This window comes from Amphiura filiformis, chromosome 8 (genome assembly GCF_039555335.1).
Source record: "Amphiura filiformis chromosome 8, Afil_fr2py, whole genome shotgun sequence".
NCBI classification, from domain to species: Eukaryota; Metazoa; Echinodermata; class Ophiuroidea; order Amphilepidida; family Amphiuridae; genus Amphiura; species Amphiura filiformis.
Window position 1 is genome coordinate 58,246,689 of NC_092635.1, and position 24,106 is coordinate 58,270,794.

The 24,106-nt window shown below is 35.5% G+C and overlaps 1 protein-coding gene across 1 annotated transcript in view; it reads right to left on the reverse strand.

Annotated features, from left to right (window-relative positions):
• LOC140159629 (uncharacterized) overlaps positions 1-24,106 on the reverse strand; it is a 47,136-nt gene that overhangs the window by 9,481 nt on the left and 13,549 nt on the right. Inside the window, 4 exon segments of the mRNA XM_072183124.1 lie at positions 94-275; positions 2,620-2,725; positions 7,467-7,588; positions 12,595-12,682. Of these exon segments, the coding sequence (XP_072039225.1) occupies positions 94-275; positions 2,620-2,725; positions 7,467-7,588; positions 12,595-12,682 (498 nt within the window).

The window sequence follows — 24,106 nt, forward strand, 5'->3', positions numbered from 1 at the left end:
AACTGTTTACAGGGCAGCTATTACACTTACCCACTTCTGGCACTGAGCATTCAAATTGTTAAGATTGTATAGATTAAGTTATGATTGCCTTACCTATCTGCATATCTAAGTGTGTTGAGTGTGTGTTCAGCAGCACTAGCGCATGGTGCAATGTTGGCTATCATACAAGTCCTAGACGTTCCCACAAAGGAATCCTTCAGTACTTGAGTCAGCTTACTCTGTCTGAAGGGAGTGTGTCGCTGATCCTGATCCAACGCACGGATACATTCTTTTAACTGAAACAGAAAGCCGGTAGGAAAGAAAAAGTTGAAAATATGTGGATGATAGCTATGTGATAGATTAAGCAACAAAAAAAAATGTTTGGTTGCCCTCAGAGACCGACCCAAAAAATTTGAAATCTTGGGTCAGATTTTGTTTTAATCAGATTTTTAGAAGAACCTTAAATTTGGACAGTATCAAGGACATTTTATATTTGTTATTCACTCATTTGATTTATTAAATGCATATTTGATTAAAAAGTATTTCCATTTAAATCTAGTCCAAGAACACACAATTTTTTTACCAAAAATGATCAAGCATTTTTCAATACTAGCCTTTTCAAAATGGAGGAAAAATTGAGGAAGAGCCCTTGAAAAAAAAAAAGGATCGACCTACCGACCCTCCAAATTTTTGTCTCGGAAGGGCAATCAAACAATTACTTTTTTTTAGCTTTACATGTTGTAGTCATCACAGCCCAGAGGGGGCATTTACATGTAAAGGTGGTATGGGTATATGTGGCGGTAAATGGTCCCTTCTTCAGTCCCTCTGGCAGATTGGAAGATCTACATTTGGGGATCATTCTCCAGTTCATTAGCTTCGCTTTGAGTAAAACTCTCAAAATTCAGCTCTTTAGCTCAAAACAAAATCTTTCGCTCCACAACCTGGCCCAACAATTTGGCCCAATAGACAAAAAAACATTTTGAAATTTCTGTTTAGAAGCCCCTATTTGCCCCAAAATCAGTTCTCAGTTCTGAAGTGCCCCCCCCCCCACTTAATAAATTATAAGCCAAATTATAAGCAGATTTTTTTTTAAATGGAGAAATGCTGTAAAAAACATATAGGTCGTTCCAGCATTGCTGGGGCCATTACAGCTCCACATACTCGGTGAATCATGCCATCAGTAGTCGGTGGGTTAAATTCAAATCTATTCACCCATAATATTACAGCAAGTGAAAAAAATAAAAACCTGCTGACATGCAGAATTAAAACCTAGCCAGTGGCATAGTCAGGGGGAGCTGGGGGGGGCAAATTATCAGGAATAAAATTGGGATGTCAACAAAGAGTAAAATGGCTTTAAAAAGACAAAGTTAACAAATAGGGACGAAAATTTGGCTTTGCCCCTCACACTAAAATCATGGCTACACTACTGAACCTAGCACCTATGGCTCTTTGTCTAAGCTTTTGGCTTTTAGTCATCCATTGTGTTTATACACTGATTTAATAACAGAACTTTATTTTATATATATTGAAAAGTTGCTGACTGTGTGTGTACACTGAACTTTATCATACAAATACCACACTGTTTGCATTGATTAACATCTGACTCATCAATAACAACACCAATTACAGGGTTTATGTCCTGATTGGGCCAATTCCAGTTGAAATCCATACATGTACACCCCCTATGGAAGATGTGACCTTAATGTCCCACACAGTGGGGTGTAGATTTCAAATGGAGTCACCCATTCAGGTAAACCCATTAGAAATTCACACTCCCTCTGTAGAATACTAAGCTTATGTCTTCCATAGAGGGTATAAGGATTTCAACTGGAATAGCCCATTTGCTGTTGGAACAATACATATCTGGGGTTAAGAACCAGAAAGCTGAAGTCACAAAAGAATCCTTTGTGAGTTGAGGCTTTCTGGCTCTCAACCTTCATACATAAATTCTATATATTAAAATACTATTTTAAGGTAGAAAATACATTTTTTCATCTACATAGCACCATGTTTTGGTATGACACTCTTTACATTTTGTGGTCTATCATATAACTAAATATGTGCGTCTAAGAGTCAGCGCATAGCCTGGAGCATGCAGCTCAATCATGATGGTCAAAACTATTAGGCTGATGGTAAAAATGCTAAATGGCAATCAACCGACGGACTGATGTATGAGTGATATAATGTTTGCTATTGTTACTATGACTGACCCACAGTGGATGATTTACATCATTTTATTCTTTAAAATCTAAACACTTATTTTGCTTAAACATTTGCTATTTTAAAATCATAAGCATCAGATTTGACAGTTTATGCTGCTAATTTCAAATAAACAGAGATGCCACAGGGTTTGCTAAAAAACTTAAACTTTCTAATACTGTGACAAAATAGAGCACAACGCCCAACAGCAGGGGTAGGGGTGAAGGGTTCAGGGGGCGAGACTCCGAAAGCTCCTGGATCTCACCTTTTTTTTGTTATTTTGTTATTTTTCAATATTTTTATAATCAACCAGTTCGATTCCAGCATGTGGGTTTTGGTCAAGGGATTTTTCAGAATAAAAATAATAATAATAAAAATAATAAATTTTGTTACTCAAAAACCAGCATCTAAATCAAATAACATGTGTCTATTAAAACTTACTGCCAAAAGGCTTGTGTTGATCTCAGCTCCTTCAAACCTGGTAACTTTACTTGGATCTGCTGTATCACATGCTCTCTCACTGCCTGCCAAATCTATGAAGGAAAACCTGTAATTAAACAGACACGCCAGAAACTTATAATTACTTAAAGGGGAAAACATTCAATGAAATAAATAAATCACTTAGCCTGTACATCACAATTTTTCTTCTATCACAAGCCATCCCAATGCAGCTAAAATATATTGTGAAAACTCATAATGTCAAAATACAGATATACTTAAAATTCCTTCTATTTACTTCTAAAAAATGTACATCAATACATCACAAATCTTATCACATTAACCAAGTTAATGAAGAACATGCAGTATTTTGCAGCACATGTTATAAACATGAAACTATGGAACATTTCAGTACATCACTGGCTGTGCTCTTTGGTCAGCTGTACTACTAGTCTGTGAGATAACAGTGATACTTCACACAATAATTATGGTGTAATTTCCACCTCGCTCAATAAAATAGAAGCATATAATATGCGCAATGATAATTGTATGTCAACAGATGTAGTACTTAGTAGCGAGTATTTCATGTTTTATGCATACCCATATATTAATCGTCTGTTAGGAATACGGAATGAAGCCAACATTTTGTTTGCTCTCTGAATTACAGGAAATGGCAAAATACTTTTAAATGTTTGAATTGCATTAATACCATTGATGAATGGCAAACTTGCTTCTGGTGATCAAACCAATTATAACATCTTTGAGAAATGTCAAGAATTTGCAACCTACAGATACCCTTGAATATATAAGAAATGACCTGCAGTAACAAACATTAGCCATCTTTAAGGGCTCGGTCGCCCAGCTTTGCACAGTATTTTTTGTGGGACCTGAGAGTACCTCAGACCATGGGCATCAATCTCTGGGGGTGGGGTGGATGGATGGGGAGGGCAGGTGGATGTGTCCCCCACCTTTTGGCAAAATGGTTCATTTCTTGTCCTTTTCAGCCATTTTTTGACAACTCAGGCCTATTGTGCCCCCCCCCCTCTTGAAGCTGGATTGTCGCTAATGCATCAGACACACCAAATTGCATTCTTAATATGTGAGGAATTTCCTTCTGATATCAAATAATTTAGATTTTTTTTTTAATTTGCGATATAATAAAAAATTTATGAGAAATTATTACAAAAATTTTGAAATTTAACAGTCATCAAAGTAAACTAGGTAATGTTATAGTGTATGTAGCTAGGATGAAAAGCCGACCAGCATATGACAATTTTGACCTTTTGATGATGATATACATCAAGTTTCCCAAAAGACTTAATATGTTTTAATTTTGCTTTCTTTCTTCCTTCTGCCTTTGTTTTTCTTCTCTTTTGTACTTGCTTATCAAACTGTTACATTTAAGTTTGGTTTTGTTACGATATATTATCTTTTACATAAATTCTATGCACCAAATAAATACATTTTAAATAAAAATCACTACATTCACTGGAGTGAAATTTAACCCAATTAAGGAAATGGGAGCCACAAAATAAATGCATTATTCAAAGTTGTGCCTTTGTTTTATAATGTTTCTAAATATACAAAATCTAATGTTCCTACAAGATTTTTATTTTTATCAAGTAATTTCTATTTCTGAGTATATCCACATTCCAGCCAACAAATTTCACACACATACCCCACACACATACCCATCTCTCATATAGACAGATACCAAAATAAAATGTTTGTCACAAATACCATAAGAACCAATTTAACATCCATCGCCTTGAGCAGAACACATCCCATCCAATAACACCATGTGTTTGACTTCCAACAAGCATTTCAATTCTAGTTATTCTAGTTCCGTATGTCTACATGACATAAATATTTGACATTGCGGCAATACTATGCCTGTAAGCTACGCTATCCAACCACAATGTCCTTCTAACTCATTCAAATTCAATTATCTATAAAAAGATTCCCCATTACTTCACCTACTCCTATCATGCTTTCTTGCATGCTCCTATGCACAAAATATTAATACTGTTTTTCAATGGGAGAATTCTTATATTGGTATTGATTTTTTCTAGTAATAATAATTGCATTCAGTATTGACATTGGACTTTGCCTTGAAATCAGCATGGCATCACAGGCAGACTATTTTGATTATTATCACTTTGATTCATTACAGCTTGATAAAATTTATATTTTATGGATGGAATAATTGCTTCTATACATGAACATATAGCACATATGCGATCAAAGTATTCTGGTGTGATAAATCCTGATATTTTCTTTTATCAATAACATCTAAAAATGTACATAGTACAGTAAGTACGCATGCACATACAAATTATGTTCAGTCTTTCCTTTCTTCGTTCAGCCAAACAAAATGACCTGAATCCTGATAAAGAATGTGAATCAAACAGACTGGGTCACATTAGAATAAGAACAGGGAAAATGTGCAATGCGCAAAAAACACTGAAATGTGTGCATTTTGGGTATAATTGCGCATTTTGGGTGTAATTTCGCATTTTGGGTATAATTGCGCATTTTAGGTCTGACCGCGAATTTTAAGATTTTCCCAAAATAACCATTTTTCAAGTACTCATTTGCCAAAAACTTTACGTTTTCAATAGAATCAAAGAATCCAAAGGATCCATAAGGCAAAAAAAAAAAAAAAAGTTGTTTGTTTGTCCTCCACCGCCCGCTCCTCAGTTTAAGGCCTGACCAATATTTGTTTTTTTCAATTTTTTTTTTAAATAATTAAAAAATTCAATTTTTTTCAGATTTGGAGTATCTCTGGACCTAGCTGGAGCTAAATGCTAGGATCGCTCATGGTTGAAAATAAAAAGCCCCCTCCCCCCCCAAAAAAAGACACCATTTTTTTGTCTTCAATATGCAAAGTTATAATTTATGTTCATGTCAGTCTATTATTATTAATGACTTCAAAATACATTGGGTTTGTGGTTTATCCATTTTGAAATCTTAAAAAGACTACGACATGAACACAAACTATAACTTTGCATAACAAAATGTTGTTGTTGTTTTTAAGTTACCATGAATCAAGGCCGTAGCAAGGTTGTAAAATGTGGGGCGGCCATGACAAATGTGGGGCGGCCAAAATACAAATATATCACCAAATTGAAATAAAGATACATGTATAAAGAAAAACATAACAAATTTCTCAAAAAGTGGGGCGGCCATGGCATCCCCGGCTGCCCTGCTTGCTACGGCCCTGCCATGAATGATTATAGCTTTTAGCTCTAGCTAGGTCCAAGAATACACCAAATCCGAAAAAAGAAATTTAAAAAAAAAAAATCCGCCCGCCTGCACCTCCTCTTTCAAAGCTGTGGAGGACAAACAAACAATTTTTTTTTGGCCTAATGCACAAACCGTGCATTTTCAAAAACTCTCAAAAATCATTCATTTTCCCTATGCTTACATTAGAATATAATTATATGCACCATTAGGCATTTCTCACCTGTGCTTTTTGTAAGCGACAAATTGGTCCAATATTTGTGACATATTGTATAGGCCTATTATCAGCGTTCGAAATTTTGGTTGTCCGGTTGCCCGGGACAACTAAAAAAATTGCCGGACAACCAAAAATACTGATTCGGTTGTCCGCCAGACAACCATAAATCTAGCCAAAAGTCACATTTGTAGGCCTACGGACAACCAAAAACTTAAGACGGACAACCAGAAATTGTAATCTGGTTGTCCATGGGACAACCATTTATTTTTCCTAAATTCGATCACTGCCTATTATTATATGACAATTGTGATATATTGACATATAATATTATCAACAGCAACCTTTATTATTTGCATTATTACAAATTGGTTGACAATTATACCATGACTAATTAATATTTAATCCCTGTGTTGGGTCATAGATATCATATCACCTATGCATCATCAGATTTGAGTCTGTCTAAAGATCTTTATCACTGCAGTCTGCAGGTCATTTGTAATCAACTGATCATAATATTTTAATGATATGCACAATTATACAGTAAGAGTCAAATCCTTAAAACACTTTTTGCAATCAATATAAATTTCTAGGCACGGAATGGAAGCAACACCAAGTGATGCGTAAATTACACCTTAATTAAGCTGAATTTAAAGCCTTGAGGGCACGTGCACACAGAGTACTTATTATTACGAGAGTGAACATTTGCAGCTAAAAGGAATTGGCTTCCATTTTCATTATGGCATGAATTTTCATACAATTAATTGAATCTAGGATACAGCATTATCATTACCATCAATCTTCTACTTTCATCGCAATAATACATTCATAGGTTTAATTTTGCTTGGGAATCTTCAGTGGCAGCAAGGAGGAAGGGACAAAGTCAATTTTAGGGTGGGGGAATTCACAAAATATGCTTCCTAAAATTGGGCAATTTTTGCCTCAAAAGTGTAAATTTCACCAATTTGTTATTTTGACTGGGGCAAAATGGCGGAGCCTAAGTCGCTACCCCATTCCCCTACCCTGTACCACTGAGGGTGAGAATCTTCAAATTTAATTTTAATTGAGTAAAATAAAATGGTATGTGATATGTGTTGAGTTACAACAAGTCTACCATGTAACCTATATGTAAAATCAGTCACCTACTCAGTCTCAGGGAAAGTAGATAGGAAAAAACAACCAAACAAAAAAAACATACACAGAAAACAAAACAAACAAACAAGCAAACAAACAAAAAAACATACAGATAGTAATGTGTACAACAAACTACAAGCTCACTAACTTTTGTAATCATGAGAAATCGATATGAAATAATTCGCTGATAGGTACACAAGTGATAGGATAAGGCTATTGAATATAGAAACAAACTAGAGTAACAATGTTATCATCTTACCTTCCCAGTTTCCTCCTCCCAGCATCCTGAAGTTCTATCTGTAGTATGGCGTGTGACCGGGATGAATCGGCATTGACCCCGGATGAACCGGTACTTCTCAGCCTGTTGCCTTGCTCTACCACCTAGTGATAAGCCAAATACAGACATGACATTGACACCTTTAATATCTATAATAGTTAGGGACCTACTGACATAGCCATGACAAAGGCATTAGGACTTTTTCCACTGTTTTGTTTTGACAGAAGCAAATGGACTTTAATTCCATAATTAATTTGATTAAAGATAAATGTGTGTATCATACATAATATATAGTTAATCAAAACAGCTGAAGATAGTGCTCGATACTATTAGATAGTAGAGCGTGTAATAAAATACATAAAACAACGTAATTATGTTATAACAGCATGATTTATTACTCGGAGTTTCACGCCTAAAACGCGGCGATCATCAGATAAATAGCTGAACACTGAACTGTAACTCCAAAACAAAACAAATAAATTCACAGCGTTGAAAGCGTGCAGCGTCTTCACTAGAAAAGCATGACAGCTCGCGCGGTAGCGTAGCAACTACGCAAGTAATGAAGTGCGCAATTTATTTTTTCTTTGCGCGGCTTGGTGGTTTCCGACCGTGTCGGCATTTTGAGATGAGTTCGGTTTTATTATTGAGGGTGTTAGGCCCTTTTGCACGCAGTATTTCTAATTTCTCTTCAATGCATAGGTTGCATTGTCCTGAGTCACGTCTGTGTGTGTTTGATTCAGTAGATAGAGTAGTTGCTTCCTTTTCTTTTAAGTTGCCAAGAAGAAAAGACGCCGCACCAGAAAAATCACCTGGTTTAACCCTCCGTACAACAAAGCCGTGAAATCAAATGTAGGGAGTACGTTCATCAAGCTTCTGGCCAAGCACTTCCCGCGTGGACACAAACTCAACAAAATATTTAACAGGAACACGGTGAAAATCAGCTACAGTTGTATGAAGAATATGAAATCAATCATCAAATCTCACAACTCACAAATCACCAAAAAAGCCAACCAAGTGCCATCAACAAAAAGTTGCAACTGTAGAGTCAAAGAAACCTGTCCCCTCCGTGGAAAGTGCATGACTAGTGCTTTAGTATATAAAGCCAGTGTAACAGCGAATACAGAATCTAAATCTTATATAGGACTTTCAGGCGGAACCTTTAAACAGAGGTTCAACAACCACACCAAATCATTCAAACATGACAAATATGAGAAGGAAACAGAACTCTCAAAATATGTATGGCAACTTAAAAGAAAAGGAAGCAACTACTCTATCTACTGGGAAATCTTGAAAGAATCAAACACACACAGGCGTGACTCAGGACAATGCAACCTATGCATTGAAGAGAAATTAGAAATACTGCGTGCAAAAGGGCCTAACACCCTCAATAATAAAACCGAACTCATCTCAAAATGCCGACACGGTCGGAAACCACCAAGCAGCGCAAAGAAAAAATAAATTATGCACTTCATTACTTGCGTGGTTGCTTTCGCCTGCTGCGACTGTCATGCTTTTCTAGTGAAGACGCGTGCGCTTTCAACGCTGTGAATTTATTTGTTTTGTTTTGGAGTTACAGTTCAGTGTTCAGCTATTTATCTGATGATCGCCGTTTTAGGCGTGAAACTCCGAGTAATAAATCATGCTGTTATAACATAATTACGTTGTTTTATGTATTGTATCATACATACATATTTGTTGAATACTCCTAACACAAGTGGCATGCCGTGGACACAGGGCTAGGTCACGTACCTTTGCACAGTATTTTTGTGGGACCTGAGAGCACATCAGACACACCAAATTGCTTTCTGAATCAGTGGCGTAGTTTTCTTTTTGACATTAGGTTGGATGGGATTGAAATAATTTCTTGAAGTATAGTGAATCCAGCACCTTTTGGTGACAGAATAAGTTTATGGTACAAATGGGCATGAAGCACGCAAATATTTTTGCCATATTGAAGCTAAACTGATGAAATATAGTGCACAAGTGGAATTAATTTACTCGAAGCATGCACAAATTGGCACTTTGGGGGCTAAAATGGCCAAATATGAGGTTAATTTGGTCAGAAACTCACACATATACAGGCATCAAGATTGGGGGGGGGTGATTGTGTGGACCATCCCCCCATGGCAAAATATTGGGGGGATTTCCCATCCCCTGGGATCTATGTCTATGTTCTGAATACTAAATAAGTTTACCAAGTTATTAAAAAAACATTTTTCTTGAAAATCAGTGTATTTTAAATATGTCATTAAAGTAATTGTTGCATGCTTGCTAAAAACACCCCTTTTAACTTGTTGTTTTGATCACTCATGTGTACAGTGTATCCCCCTCCCCAATGACCCCCCTACCCTGACAAAAACAACAACTTGTGCAAAACCTACTACGTTAAATCGTTAATCCACTTAAAAATGAATCTAGCAAGTTTGCTTCTGCATTGCAAGCTTGTTTTGCTCATCCCTACTGACTACCACCAACTACAAATACTAGCAGATAAAACACCCTTATCGTATCATGTGCTATCAATGCCTGCTGCCTCCTGGTTATCATATCACCATTACGCTGTATCTAAATACACACTCCTGGCTGAAATTACACACAATGTTTGTTGATGGCTCTCTTTCATGCAAGTTAATGTTACAACGATTATTACTCTGATAAAAGATAACAACATTTACGAGACTGGTCTTTTATAGACTGTTACAAAAATAGTTGAACTCAATAATCTTGGCTCATTCCTGGATCAGCAAAATATGTCTTGCATTGATTATATAGGGTTTTTAAACATCAGTTATTTAGCGGGCATTATGACAAATCTAAACATTTCACCTTTGGAACCGTGGAATTACACCAAAGCAAAATGTTTAGATTTTCACAATGCTTAAATGCAACATATAACTGATGCAAACTTATTTTAAACCAAATTCATAGCCGCCACACACAGCCTCGTCCCCCCACTTTACCCAATCAAAATCAGTGGCAGTTGAGATTGGATTACGCACTTCCTTTCTCTTGACCCAAAGGCTGAGAGTAAAATTTTTAATTTGATTGTTGGGAGTGGCCTTCTTTTACTTGTTATTTGTCTTCAAATCTGTTTCTCTCTTCTCTTTCCATACAGGCCAGCATGCTTATAGGCTTTTTAGCCTGACTTGAGCATTTTGTTTGAGCCCGTACCTTTGCACAGTATTTTTGTGGGACCTGAGAGCACATCAGACACACCAAATTGCTTTCTGAATCAGTGGCGTAGTTTTCTTTTTGACATTAGGTTGGATGGGATTGAAATAATTTCTTGAAGTATAGTGAATCCAGCACCTTTTGGTGACAGAATAAGTTTATGGTACAAATGGGCATGAAACACGCAAATATTTTTGCCATATTGAAGCTAAACTGATGAAATATAGTGCACAAGTGGAATTAATTTACTCGAAGCATGCACAAATTGGCACTTTGGGGGCTAAAATGGCCAAATATGAGGTTAATTTGGTCAGAAACTCACACATATACAGGCATCAAGATTGGGGGGTGATTGTGGACCATCCCCCCCATGGCAAAATATTGGGGGATTTCCCATCCCCTGGGATCTATGTCTATGTTCTGAATACTATATAAGTTTACCAAGTTATTAAAAAAAACATTTTTCTTGAAAATCAGTGTATTTTAAATATGTCATTAAAGTAATTGTTGCATGCTTGCTAAAAACACCCCTTTTAACTTGTTGTTTTGATCACTCATGTGTACAGTGTATCCCCCTCCCCAATGACCCCCTACCCTGACAAAAACAACAACTTGTGCAAAACCTACTACGTTAAATCGTTAATCCACTTAAAATGAATCTAGCAAGTTTGCTTCTGCATTGCAAGCTTGTTTTGCACATCCTACTGACTACCACCAACTACAAATACTAGCAGATAAAACACCCTTATCGTATCATGTGCTATCAATGCCTGCTGCCTCCTGGTTATCATATCACCATTACGCTGTATCTAAATACACACTCCTGGCTGAAATTACACACAATGTTTGTTGATGGCTCTCTTTCATGCAAGTTAATGTTACAACGATTATTACTCTGATAAAAGATAACAACATTTACGAGACTGGTCTTTTATAGACTGTTACAAAAATAGTTGAACTCAATAATCTTGGCTCATTCCTGGATCAGCAAAATATGTCTTGCATTGATTATATAGGGTTTTTAAACATCAGTTATTTAGCGGGCATTATGACAAATCTAAACATTTCACCTTTGGAACCGTGGAATTACACCAAAGCAAAATGTTTAGATTTTTCACAATGCCCAAATGCAACATATAACTGATGCAAACTTATTTTAAACCAAATTCATAGCCGCCACACACAGCCTCGTCCCCCCCCACTTTACCCAATCAAAATCAGTGGCAGTTGAGATTGGATTACGCACTTCCTTTCTCTTGACCCAAAGGCTGAGAGTAAAATTTTTAATTTGATTGTTGGGAGTGGCCTTCTTTTACTTGTTATTTGTCTTCAAATCTGTTTCTCTCTTCTCTTTCCATACAGGCCAGCATGCTTATAGGCTTTTTAGCCTGACTTGAGCATTTTGTTTGAGCCTGGTCCCATCAGGACCCAAGCGTGTCTCCACACAAAGCGACTGTTTAAACAAACAAACAAACATTTTACTGCAAGATTTTATTCTCCGATGTTTGTTGCAATAAACAGGGGGTGCGGATTTCAAAATGGAATCGCCCATTCAGGTAACCCCATTTTGCACTATTAATGATCGTGTGTACAGTGCACAATGTAGATTTTGTATAGGGTCTTTGATATTGCCCAGTAAAATTGAATCAGTATGGGCCGCTTTAACCCTAATGCCCGAAGGTCTTTTTGGCGACTGGAAGGGAGAGAAGGAAGGAATAACGACAAAAAACAAACAAAGAAGTTGTTTGCTCTGTGTGGGATTCGAACCCCAGACCCCTCGCATGCCAAGCACTGGACGGGCCAACAAAAGCGTGCCTATATATCACTTAGGGCAATTGCGTTATCATGCGCAAAGCATATATCATGTAGAATCAAGATCAAGTTTGAGTGAAAAGTTAACAACTGAACTTGACAATAAACTATACATGTAGCTACTCACTCGTATTAATCCTTGAGGCCCACTGACTTGCACTTCATTCAATCCAGCTATGCATACATTGTGACGGCTATTTTCACGAGCATGCAACCTGAAGGTAACAAAAAACATCAGATTCTACCATCATTAATGATGTACATGTATGTAATGATGTGTGGTTTCTTTTATTGCAAATTCCCATTGAAGGCTTTCTTAATAATTGTGTTCATCAGTGCCTCCTTAATACCGGAGTACTCAAATTTGGTTTGAGCAGGGGTGCCACTCAAAATTTGAAAGTGGACCCATCAATACAATTTTGCAACAAATGTGAACCCATCGATATACCAAAATATTTGGCCAAATTTAACATAAATTGTCTTAATTTTTACAACTTTCCCCCCCAAATTTTAGGAAAATTTCAAAAAATTTGGCTACAGTGAGGCAAAATTGAGCTATTTTCTGAGTTTTCTGAAAAAAGGACCCATCCATATACCAAAATTGGCCTAGAAAAGGGGGTCATTGATATACCAAAAGGCAGAAAATGCTACCCATGTTTGCAGTAGGTCCAAGTATGGTCATTTGTACTGAGTACTAACCCCCCCCCCCCACCGGCTCCCCCTCCCCCCACCTCTCCCGGGCCTTGATATGGATTCTATTTTGATCAAAATCATTTCTTCGCAAATTTGAAATTTATAACCAATCTACAAATTCTCAAACCAATTCTACTCAGTGTAGGCAGATAGTATAGGGCATAGTTGCAGACTCAAATTGAATACCTGAGTGGAAGAAGGGCCCAACTCCATCAAAACTGTTTTTGAGATATTAAGAAAAAACTTAATATTTGGAAAAGTTTTATAGACAGAACGTTTTCATCTTCAGGGGATCTTTAATACATGAACATACAATAGTACATACATTCGAAATTATATTTGATGTTTCCATGGCAGCGGTACAGGTCTTAATACGAGTTGGAGTTGGGCCCTTCTTCCACTAATATACTGCAAGTGCCAGTTTTGTGTTATAAATAGCTACATAAATTACGTAATCACCATTAATTGCACAAGTAGAACTCATGTAATATGTTAGCAAGAAAATTTATTGTAGTGAAAAGCAGATTTCATGGATGAACAAAATTCCTCTTTAGCCCTATATTTGTGGAAGAAGGGCCCAACTCCATGGAGTTGGGCCTTTCTTCCATGAAAACCATAATTAAGTGTACGTGAAAGACTATTTAGAGAGTGGATTTTGGCTCATCTTTCACACACAAGGAAGATCAGTCTACTGGCAATAAAATGCTGGGTCTAACACAAAAATGAAAAAAATTGGAGTTGGGCCCTTCTTCCACTCAGGTATTCAATTGTATATTTAACATTGTATTTAGTATTTTGCTATGCCTGAGATATACCAACTAAAAATAATAAGCTCTGTCCATATGCCCTGTCCCTATAAAGATATGCATTTTGGCCTTCAATTTTGAGCATTTCACTTTGTTTTACTTAGTTTGTCAACTACTGTCTGTCCAATTAGCTTAGATTCTTGAATTTTTAAGATATTGAAAAAATAACAAATTGTGGCCATAGTCATCAAAGAAAAGTGTTAAGCACAGCCTTAGACCTAACATGATTTATACTTTTCAAATTCCAAAGTTCAATTTAAAACCCCATTTCTTTTGAATTTTGCCTCATTTTAGGCAGTTACTTGGGTCCACCGAAAGGGTTCGCGACCTTTTACAAATCGAGTGGGATGGTCCATTCTCAACTTAGTGCATTGACCCTATCAAATTTAGCAAAACAATCTGTTCCGTCAATCTGTCCTGCCATTTCAATTGTTATACCGTTTTGGTTATTGGATAGGTTCTATAGGTGATGATGGTCCACCGGTTTTTGTCACACGAAATTGTATGGCGCGATTACGTTTTATGCATAACATTATTCTGAGCATTATTTTTTTCCTAAACAATGACATTAAAATTGTGGATTTCGTTTTTATTTCAACTGGTGTAATGTAAACTGAGTTTTGTTTAATACCACCATTCCTTCCCAAGAATATCAGCATTCGCTTGACATTTTCAGATACGAGCGCACAGTGACTTTACAAGAATTGTTTTCTGTAACCTGATTATTTTAAATAATATTTTCTTGTACAAAAGTTCTTTTGTTTCACAGTTTTTTTCAATTTGTATTCAACAAACAAAACGAAATAACAAATTGAAAATAAATGTGTAGTTTTATAATAGGCCTATAGGCCTACACCTTCTCAGACCCATTCACACAATAAATAAATAAATAACTAAATAACTAAATAAAATATTCAAAGTTTAGACCTTCTAGAATAGAAGTCGCCTAAAGGCGATCGTCTGGTCAAACGTTTGACGATCGCCTTTAGGCGTGAAACTCAGAGTAACAACTTCTATTCTAGAAGGTTTAAACTTTAAACTTAAACGCTCTCCCTTCTTGGGATTGCGCACTGTATTCAAAAGGTAGTCTAACTATGAATATATGTTGTTAAATAAATAAATAAATAGATAAACAAACAAACAAACAAACATACAAACAAACAAACAAACAAATAAATAAATAAATATATAAATAAATGAATAAATAAATAAATAAATAAACAAATACCTGGCAAATAAATAAATAAATAAATAAATAAATAAATAAATAAATAAATAAATAAATAAATAAATAAATAAATCAATAAATCAATAAATATGCAAGGAATGTATTTATATAAGCTGGGCCTATTTTAGAAAACCTTAGTTCATAAATAGTTTGCTGCGGATGGTCGAATAAATACTATCTCATTCGTCCCCATTGCTCTAAATGGATTGATTCAAAAAAGTTTATGGTACCCAACGTTCTACGGCTTTTTATAAAAATATCGCAGGAAAAGACCAAAATTGAAAAGAAATGGGGTTTTAAATTGAACTTTAGAATTTGAAAAGTGTAAATCATGTTAGGTGTAAGGCTGTGCTAACACTTTTCTTTGATGACTTTGACCACAATCAGTGTTCGAAATAAGCACTTATCCTCTTGTCCTCTTGTCCAAAAATCACTGGGGACAACCATATTGAGCTATGTATACTTATCCCATGGACAACCACTATTTGGATTCCTTGCACTCAAAAAACATGACATGTATTTTGGGGACAACCAAAATGTTTTGAGGACAAGCAGAATTCATGCTTTAGTTGTCCTCGGGACAACCTCCATATTTTCCTTATTTGGGACACTGACCACAATTTTTATTTTTTAAATATCTTAAAAATTCAAGAATCTAAGCTAATTGAACAGACAGTAGAGCTTTCAACAAATAGGCCTATAAGCAATCTGAACATGGTTGGAAGCTTGCAAATGATTAATGCATCCAGTATTATATAAGTACTAGAGCCACATCTTGGTGATAGTCTACTGATAGACCGTAAATTAAGTTGGGGGAGGTGGACCCTTGACCTTTGACACGACTCCTGCTAAATGTTCCAAACTGTTCCCTGGTGATGAGCTTTGTTGATCAGAGCAACTTAAAATTAGACTTTGACTTGACCTTTGACCTGGGATGACCTTTGCGGGTTTATACTCTCCGGGAGTCAGGTATTTTTTTTCGCAAGTTACAGCCCAATTGGAACAACTTCAAATTTGACCTGATCTTTGACATCGGATGACCTTTGCGGTTTTAGACTCCCCGAGTGTTGAGGATGATCATTTTCCCAGAGTTACAGCCCAATTGGAGTAGCTTCAAATTTGACCTGACCTTTGACCTCGGATGACCTTTGCAGTATGGTAGGGATTATTTTACCCGAGTTATGACCTTTGCGGCTTTATTCTCCCGGAGTGTCTATCCCCGAGTTACAACCCGATTGGAGCAACTTTACAAATTGCATTATGGGTAAACAACCACTTCACATTGCATTATGGGTAGACTTACACAACCACTTCCATACCCTTACCAACAGACAGAAATGACAAATCTGTACCATTTGCAGACCATTCGGTTTGAAATTCAAAAATAATGTGCAGCAATGAATTCTGGGTAGACATTACGGTGCATGCATGTGTTACTTGAACTCTTTCTCTAGTGACTGCCAGAGTGCATAAATAGTTTTCACTCTCCTGACCTTATAACCCACTTAGCCATATTTCTGCCAACTCACTCCCCTAGAGTAAAGACAGAGATATCGACAGACCCACAGACCGAGAGCTCTGTGTTAGTAGTTTGAGTAAAGACAGAGATATCGACAGACCCACAGACCGAGAGCTCTGTGTTAGTAGTTTGATTACGGTGCATGCATGTGTTACTTGAACTCTTTCTCTAGTGACTGCCAGAGTGCATAAATAGTTTTCACTCTCCTGACCTTATAACCCACTTAGCCATATTTCTGCCAACTCACTCCCCTAGAGTAAAGACAGAGATATCGACAGACCCACAGACCGAGAGCTCTGTGTTAGTAGTTTGATATGTATCATGTAAGCAGATTATGTAAGCATACATTTATTATATTGTATCACTATAAATTCAATACACAGATGTGTGCACAAGTGGAACTCATTACCATCAATCATTTTATGCTGGTCTATTTTTTTTAAATAGTATTAGGTGTTAAGTTACATATTGCTGTTAGGGTTAGGGTTGGGGTAAAGTACCGCTATGCATATGGATACACTACTTTAATTTCATAAAGGTACACTCATTGGATAATATTGCTATGATACATAACTCCTTATGATATCATACACGCTCACAGAAGGTGACAATCCCGGGTGGCAATTAAAGCATTCTGGTGATCTGAAATGATTCATTTATTGACCATGTTGACCTAAACATCTAAAGCCAACAAATTACACATAGACCTACTCATATATAGCAATTTTGGAATACATAATTATTGCACTCCCCTCATAAAACATGACAGCTGACTGCAGGTCGCTGCAACCATATACCTTCCCAGTCACTGTCTCGATTAAGTTACGGTGTTTTGTATCCATTTGATCATCAATGATGCAGTTCTTAAATGTCATCCAGTACAATTGGTAAACATAAATGCAGACTCATCATGAATTAAGTATATTTTCACCTGATAGTGAACAGTACTTGTTGGTACTGAATTTAAGTGGAATATTTTCTAAGCACCATGCGGCCTGTACACAAAGCTGAAAGATGAAGGTCAGCCAAATCCAATGATATTTGGTATGTAGTCTAGCTAGGTCAGATGGTTCACAACTATGATAATAAAAAAATCAGGTGACCCCCCTGGGGGAAATTCCATGACCCCCCTAAAATTGGCCCTCTTTTGACCTGCCACAGAATTGATACAGCTTAAAACTGAACAACATTCGACATCATGAAAATGTCCTTTAAAATAACCTGGGTCTGACAGAAAGTTGAACATATTGGAATTGAACTATGCTTTATAAGATGACCTATTCAGAAAAATTTATTTCTTTTGATATAATTACGTAATATCATCGTGGAATTTGGGCAAAAACAGGATTTTTCATAATTTTGAAAGTAGCGAAAAAAGAGCATTTTCAAATCACATTTTCTGCTATATTCAGGCTAACATTGGATCAAACCTTTTGGATAATATAACCAACATGTTGTACTTCTGAAATATGTTTAAATTAGCGTGGGACTTTTTTCCTATACTGCAGGGGAGTTTGTTGATTTTGGCGGATTTTCCGTTTTTGCTTTTTTCTTGTAGACTCAATTAACGTTTTCCAATGTATAAACATACTAATTATTTTACATTCACAATCGGCTTCAATTCTCAACCAAGGTTATTATTGATTTAAGTTTGATAACTATTTTCATGTGGATTTTGCTCTTTTATTATAGTGGAATTTGTTAATTTTCATGGAATTTGCATATGAATCTTTCTGCTAACTAATGATATGAAACTCGGGTTTCCTAGATTGATATGATATTTATTTTGATTGCTGATTTTAGAAATATGTTTCTAATAACAGAATGTGTTTTTTAATGGAATTTGTTTTTCCAAGGAATTTGTGTCTTTAAACATATTTTCGAAAGTGGAATTTGCAACCAACATTACACTGTTTAGGTAACAAATCATATTTAAAATAAAATTGACTAATATTTAGTTAACTGTTAGATCAGCAGGCAAAAAACAACAACACATTTATAACAAAACAAAACAAACACCACGCCATACTTCATATAATATCTACTACCAATGCAATGGAATTTGCATTTCTTTTCAAAGGCGAATTTGATAACATGTATAGGTACTTCAAGCATTGTCTAAAATTGAATGTGAATATGTAGGCCTACATGTAATGATGTACGTTTACAATATCTCATTGAGCGTGAGACTCACGCATTCGGGGACTTTATCAGGTGTCAGATCTATTGCCATTTGGTCTAATACCATTTGGTCTAATACCCATTTTATCTACAGACTTGACATTTAGTATGGAATATTTTCTCGCAAAATTCGAGGACTGGGCTGGACTTTATGCAAAATTGTTCTGTTATTATCAAAATCACATGTATTGGGGTTTGAGGTGATATTTCCTAAACTTCGTCAGCAATTGGCATTTATCACATTTGAAATACACTTGCAATGTACACATTTTTGAACATGGGAGGAGATTAAAATATGGCTCTTAAAAGTGGTGCATTACTCAGAAAGTTTAAATGACCCCGGGTCAAATGTTATAAACTTATGGTACAAAAAACAACTGCGCGGATTTCTGGTTGTCCAATGAACTCACGCTGATTCTTTGTGTACAGTAAGATTGTAAGGGGCCATTCAAACTTTCTGAGTGCGTACCACTTTTAAGAGCCATATTTTTAAAGCTCCTCCCACTTTTAAAACTGGTAAATTACAAGTGCATTTCAGTTCTGATGAACACTTATTGGTATTAAGGTTCAGTAAACATCACCTTAAACCTCAATAAATTTGATAATAACAGAATGATGTTGCTCAAATTCAGAAATAATCGCGCCCACAAAAATCCAATTCAGTCTCCTTAAAACCGCAATTTTAGGATAATTCACTACATTATGAGCGCCATAATGTAAACTAATGGAATTTGGAAAGCACATTATCTGTCAAAAAATTATGTTACACCATCTCCCGACACACCCGATTAATATTTAGCCCGTGCGGTTTATGCAGACCCCTTCCAGACCAGTCTTGGAATTTTGCAAAAAATATTCCATACTAAATATCAAGTCTGTATATACAAAAGGTCTAGTACCAGAAAGGCTAATTACCACGTCTAATAATCATATAGTCTAATGTCCCTTTAGTATAATACTGTTTGGTCCATTAACCAGTATGTCTACTGACCATATAGACTAATAACCATTTGGTCTAATATTTTTGGCCCCCACATATATGTGGGGCTTATGTTATCATCCAAATGGTTGACTGGTTGTTTGTTTCTTTGTTTCTTTGTTGGGCGGGCCGGGCGGAAGCAAATTCATTAATCCACTGTGCAGCTTAAACGTAATAACCTATCAACTTCAAACTTGGTTTGGTGATTGGTCATGGTAGCTTGATGTGCTGTATAGTTTTCTGTCATGTTATTGGCATATTTATGAATATTAATGAGCTTATTTGCATATTTTGCCTACATTTTGCAGCTACATTTTCATTAATTCACTCTGCAGCTTAATCGCAATAACCGATCAACTTCAAACTTGATTTGGTGATTGGATATGGTGGCCTGGTGTGCTGTATAGTTTGTGTCATGTTATTTGTATATCAATGAATATTAATTAGCTTATTTGCATATTTTGCCTATATTTTCAGTCATCCACTCTGCAGCTTAAACGCTATAACCAATAAATTTCAAACTTGGTTTGGTGATTGGATATGGTGGCCTGATAAGCTGTATAGTTTTGTGATATTTATGAATATTGATGAGCTAATTTGCATATTTTGCTTACATTTTCATCAATCCACTCTACAGCTTAAGCGCAACAACCGATCATCTTCTAACTTGGTCTTGTGATACATGTAGTATATGGTGGCCTGATGTGCTGGATAGTTTTGTGTCATGTTATTTGCATATATTTTATTGATATTAATGAGCTTATTAACAAATTGCATATTATTTGTTGTTTACACACCTTTGGGTGGGGGCCACCTTAATTATGAACCGCGTAAATTCTAGTATTATTAACAATCTGGCCTAATTACCTTTGATTTAATAACCGTTTGGTCTATTAACCGTATGGTCTAATAACCAGTTATAATCTAATACTATGTCGTGTATTTGCCAATTCATCAAAAAAAATCGTCTACAACTGGTTACGGGCTGTAAATATATGTAAATGAGACGGGCACGTGTATAAATATACTACATTCATCAAATATAGTGTACCCAAAAAATTAAGAAGAAGACATATGCGGCCTGCATGTATTGAAAGTGACATTTTGCCGGGCTATTTGTTCTTCTTTTCCGGTCTTTACAAGGTATATAAATAATATAACCGGTATAGGCTCATCATGCATCACCGGGGGGTACCACAGGCATGGGACATGGGCCAGTATGAGTTATCTGTCACTCCAAACTTTAAAACGAAATAGGTTTCTAATGGGGTTGACCCATAATTTTCATGTCAAAAAAGGGGAGGGGCCTTTGAGGTCTGTAAAGGGGTGGCCCCGAAAAATTTTCGCGATTTGCATCAGCCCCCCACAAGTGTTTGTGAGCGGTCCCTAGACTATTGGGTTTTGGTCTAAATGGTAAATAGGACCAAATGGTTATTGTACCAAATGGTAATGGGACCAAGTGGATGTAGTAAAATCTAACAAATTCTCACGCATCATCAAATTTAATTTAGGGATTCATTCATGAAAACCACGCTTATACCAGAACATTTTGTGATACTATACTATTTCTTCATCATATACCATTATTTCACCAACTGAAATCCCTAGGCAGATCAGCCGATCCTAAACGCTGGGCCATATCGCCGTTGTTTAGTCTCAAACAATCAAGCGCGCCGTTAGGTAGCGCCATGTATGTAGGCATATATGAATGTAAATTATTGACCAAATACAGCCAAAAATGGGATATTTGGACATTAAAAAGTCACTTCTAGGTAAAAACTTGCACTCAGTTGTTATTAATAATCTACATACTGATGTTATATAATATTTTTTTTTCTGATTAATACAGATTGTACATAGTATTAGACAATATTAATATGCTCATTTTGATTTTGTTGATTTACGAACTAATGCAAAATGCAATATTTTAAAGACCCCTCATAATAAATTGGAAAAAGATCCCACAATAGAAAAAGCATTTTCCTATAGTCAAAGGATGGGAAATGTTTATCTAAAAAGGTCATATCAAACTCAGCCTGAATAAAGGCAATAATTAAGTTAGAAATTAGGTAAAATTTGCATTTTTTCTCATTTTCGACATTTTGAAAATATGGCTATATTGAAGTTATGAAAAATCCACCTTAATGAAATTGCTGGCTTCTGTAAATATGTGAGGAGATTCACCAATATATGTATTTTCAATGCCAATTTGTTTGGGACCTGTTGAATTATGGAGTTTCTTACAATATTTCCTTCAAATGCGATGAAAAACTGCTTTTTAAAACATATTTTAGGTGATTTTGGAGCGATTTTTAGGGGGTGGTCATATTTTTTAACGGGGGCTCCAGAGAATTTTTTAGTGTCGTGATTGAAAAGTGTTATCAAAACCTATCAATGTCCCAAAATATTATTGATGGCGGCCGACCTTCATCTTTCACGTCTGCAGGAAATTAGAAAATATGCCACTTAAGCTTGCAATTAGCAGGTATACACTTAATGTAAGGGATGGGGTATAAGCGTTTGGACAGTATTTATTTTGGGACATTAGAGCACATCAGACATATCGAATTGCATTTTGAATACTGAAGAATGTCATTCTGATATCAAATAATTTTGATTTTTGAAATTAGCAATTTAATACACATTTTATGGCAAATCATTAAAATTGATATTTTGATATTTAACAGTACTTGAAGTTAACTTTATAAATCTGATGATTTATACTTAAAGTGTATGTAGGTGGGATGAAAAGCCGACGATGAATTGAAAATTTTGACCTTTTGTATTGAAGATATGGATTTTTTCTCCAAAACACAAAAAAAAATTAGGTCTTTTTGGGAAAAAAATCCATATCTTCAATATGAAAGGTCAAAATTTTCAATTGATCGTCGGCTTTTCCTCCCAACTACATACACTTTAAGAATATATATCATTAGATTAATATAATTTACTTCGAGGACTGTTATATATATCAAAATTTTGAAAAATATCCAAATTTTTATAATTTGTCATAAAATTTGTATTATATTGTGATTTTCAAAAAATGAAAATTATTTGATATCAGAAAGACATGCTTCAGATTCAGAATGCAATTCGATAGGTCTGAGGTGCTCTCATGTCCCACAAAAAATACTGTCGAAAAGCATAATAAACGCTCATTTTAGATCCCTTAAGGGATTGGAAAATATTAAATCTAGCAAGTTCATTCGAGGGAAATTTTGGGATATGGAAGGACATTTTGGGGGGAATTTGGAAGGAAATTCCTCATATGTAAGAATTAGTTTTCATGGAAAATGTTGCTACAGGTATCTTGCAGGGAAGTATGGCTCATTTTTACAGGATAAAGACATTTTTAGCGCTATTTTTCTAGCCCTATATACAAATCAGACCTCCATATTAATACATATGTAAATTGAACCTGAAGATACTAAAAGTAAAACATTGAAATAACATTGACTGATAAATTGTCATTATAAAATGTAGCTCTGTTACTTTAGTTTAAATTTTAAAAACAACACTCAAATTTGCTTTGGATGCATGCTTGGTATGTAGTTGATATGAAGCTCAATTCAATGCATTTAATTATATTGTTATTGTAACTATATTATATATTTTGAATAATGCAGTATGGTTGCTGCTGTTTCGGTTCCCATTTTAATATGAGAGCTCTCTTCAAGGTTATACATCATTGTAACAAGCCAGCATATCAAGCTATAACAGTTTTTAAATTGAATTAAAACACATTACCGAGTCTGTTCCTCATGACAGAAAAATGCAGCACTACTCTTTGTTTCCTAAATATGTGTACGTATTTATATGAAGAGAGCAGATGCAAAAGCGATATCCATTTTTTTTATAATGTTTCTCGATTTGAGATATAGATATTAACTTCGTCAAATATAAAGAATATATTAAGAAAATATGTGCTGTTTTTATCATAATTTCAAAAACATGGGAGGGTGTCAATTTAAAGCTACTTGTAGCATTATAGGGTAGATGTTGGTGGCCTTTATGCTGAAAGTTTGAAAATGGCATTTATCAGGTTTTGCATCTGAAAGAAAATAATTTTTTATAAGCAAATAAGCATTTTGCGTTCTTTATTTGAAAATGCTATGCTAGACAGACAACTGATATGAAAAGCAGTATTCTAGTAAAGGCACGATTTTTGACTTGTGCCAACAATGTGAATTCAGTGACTGTTATTGTAAGAAAACATGCAAAAGAACTGTTTAG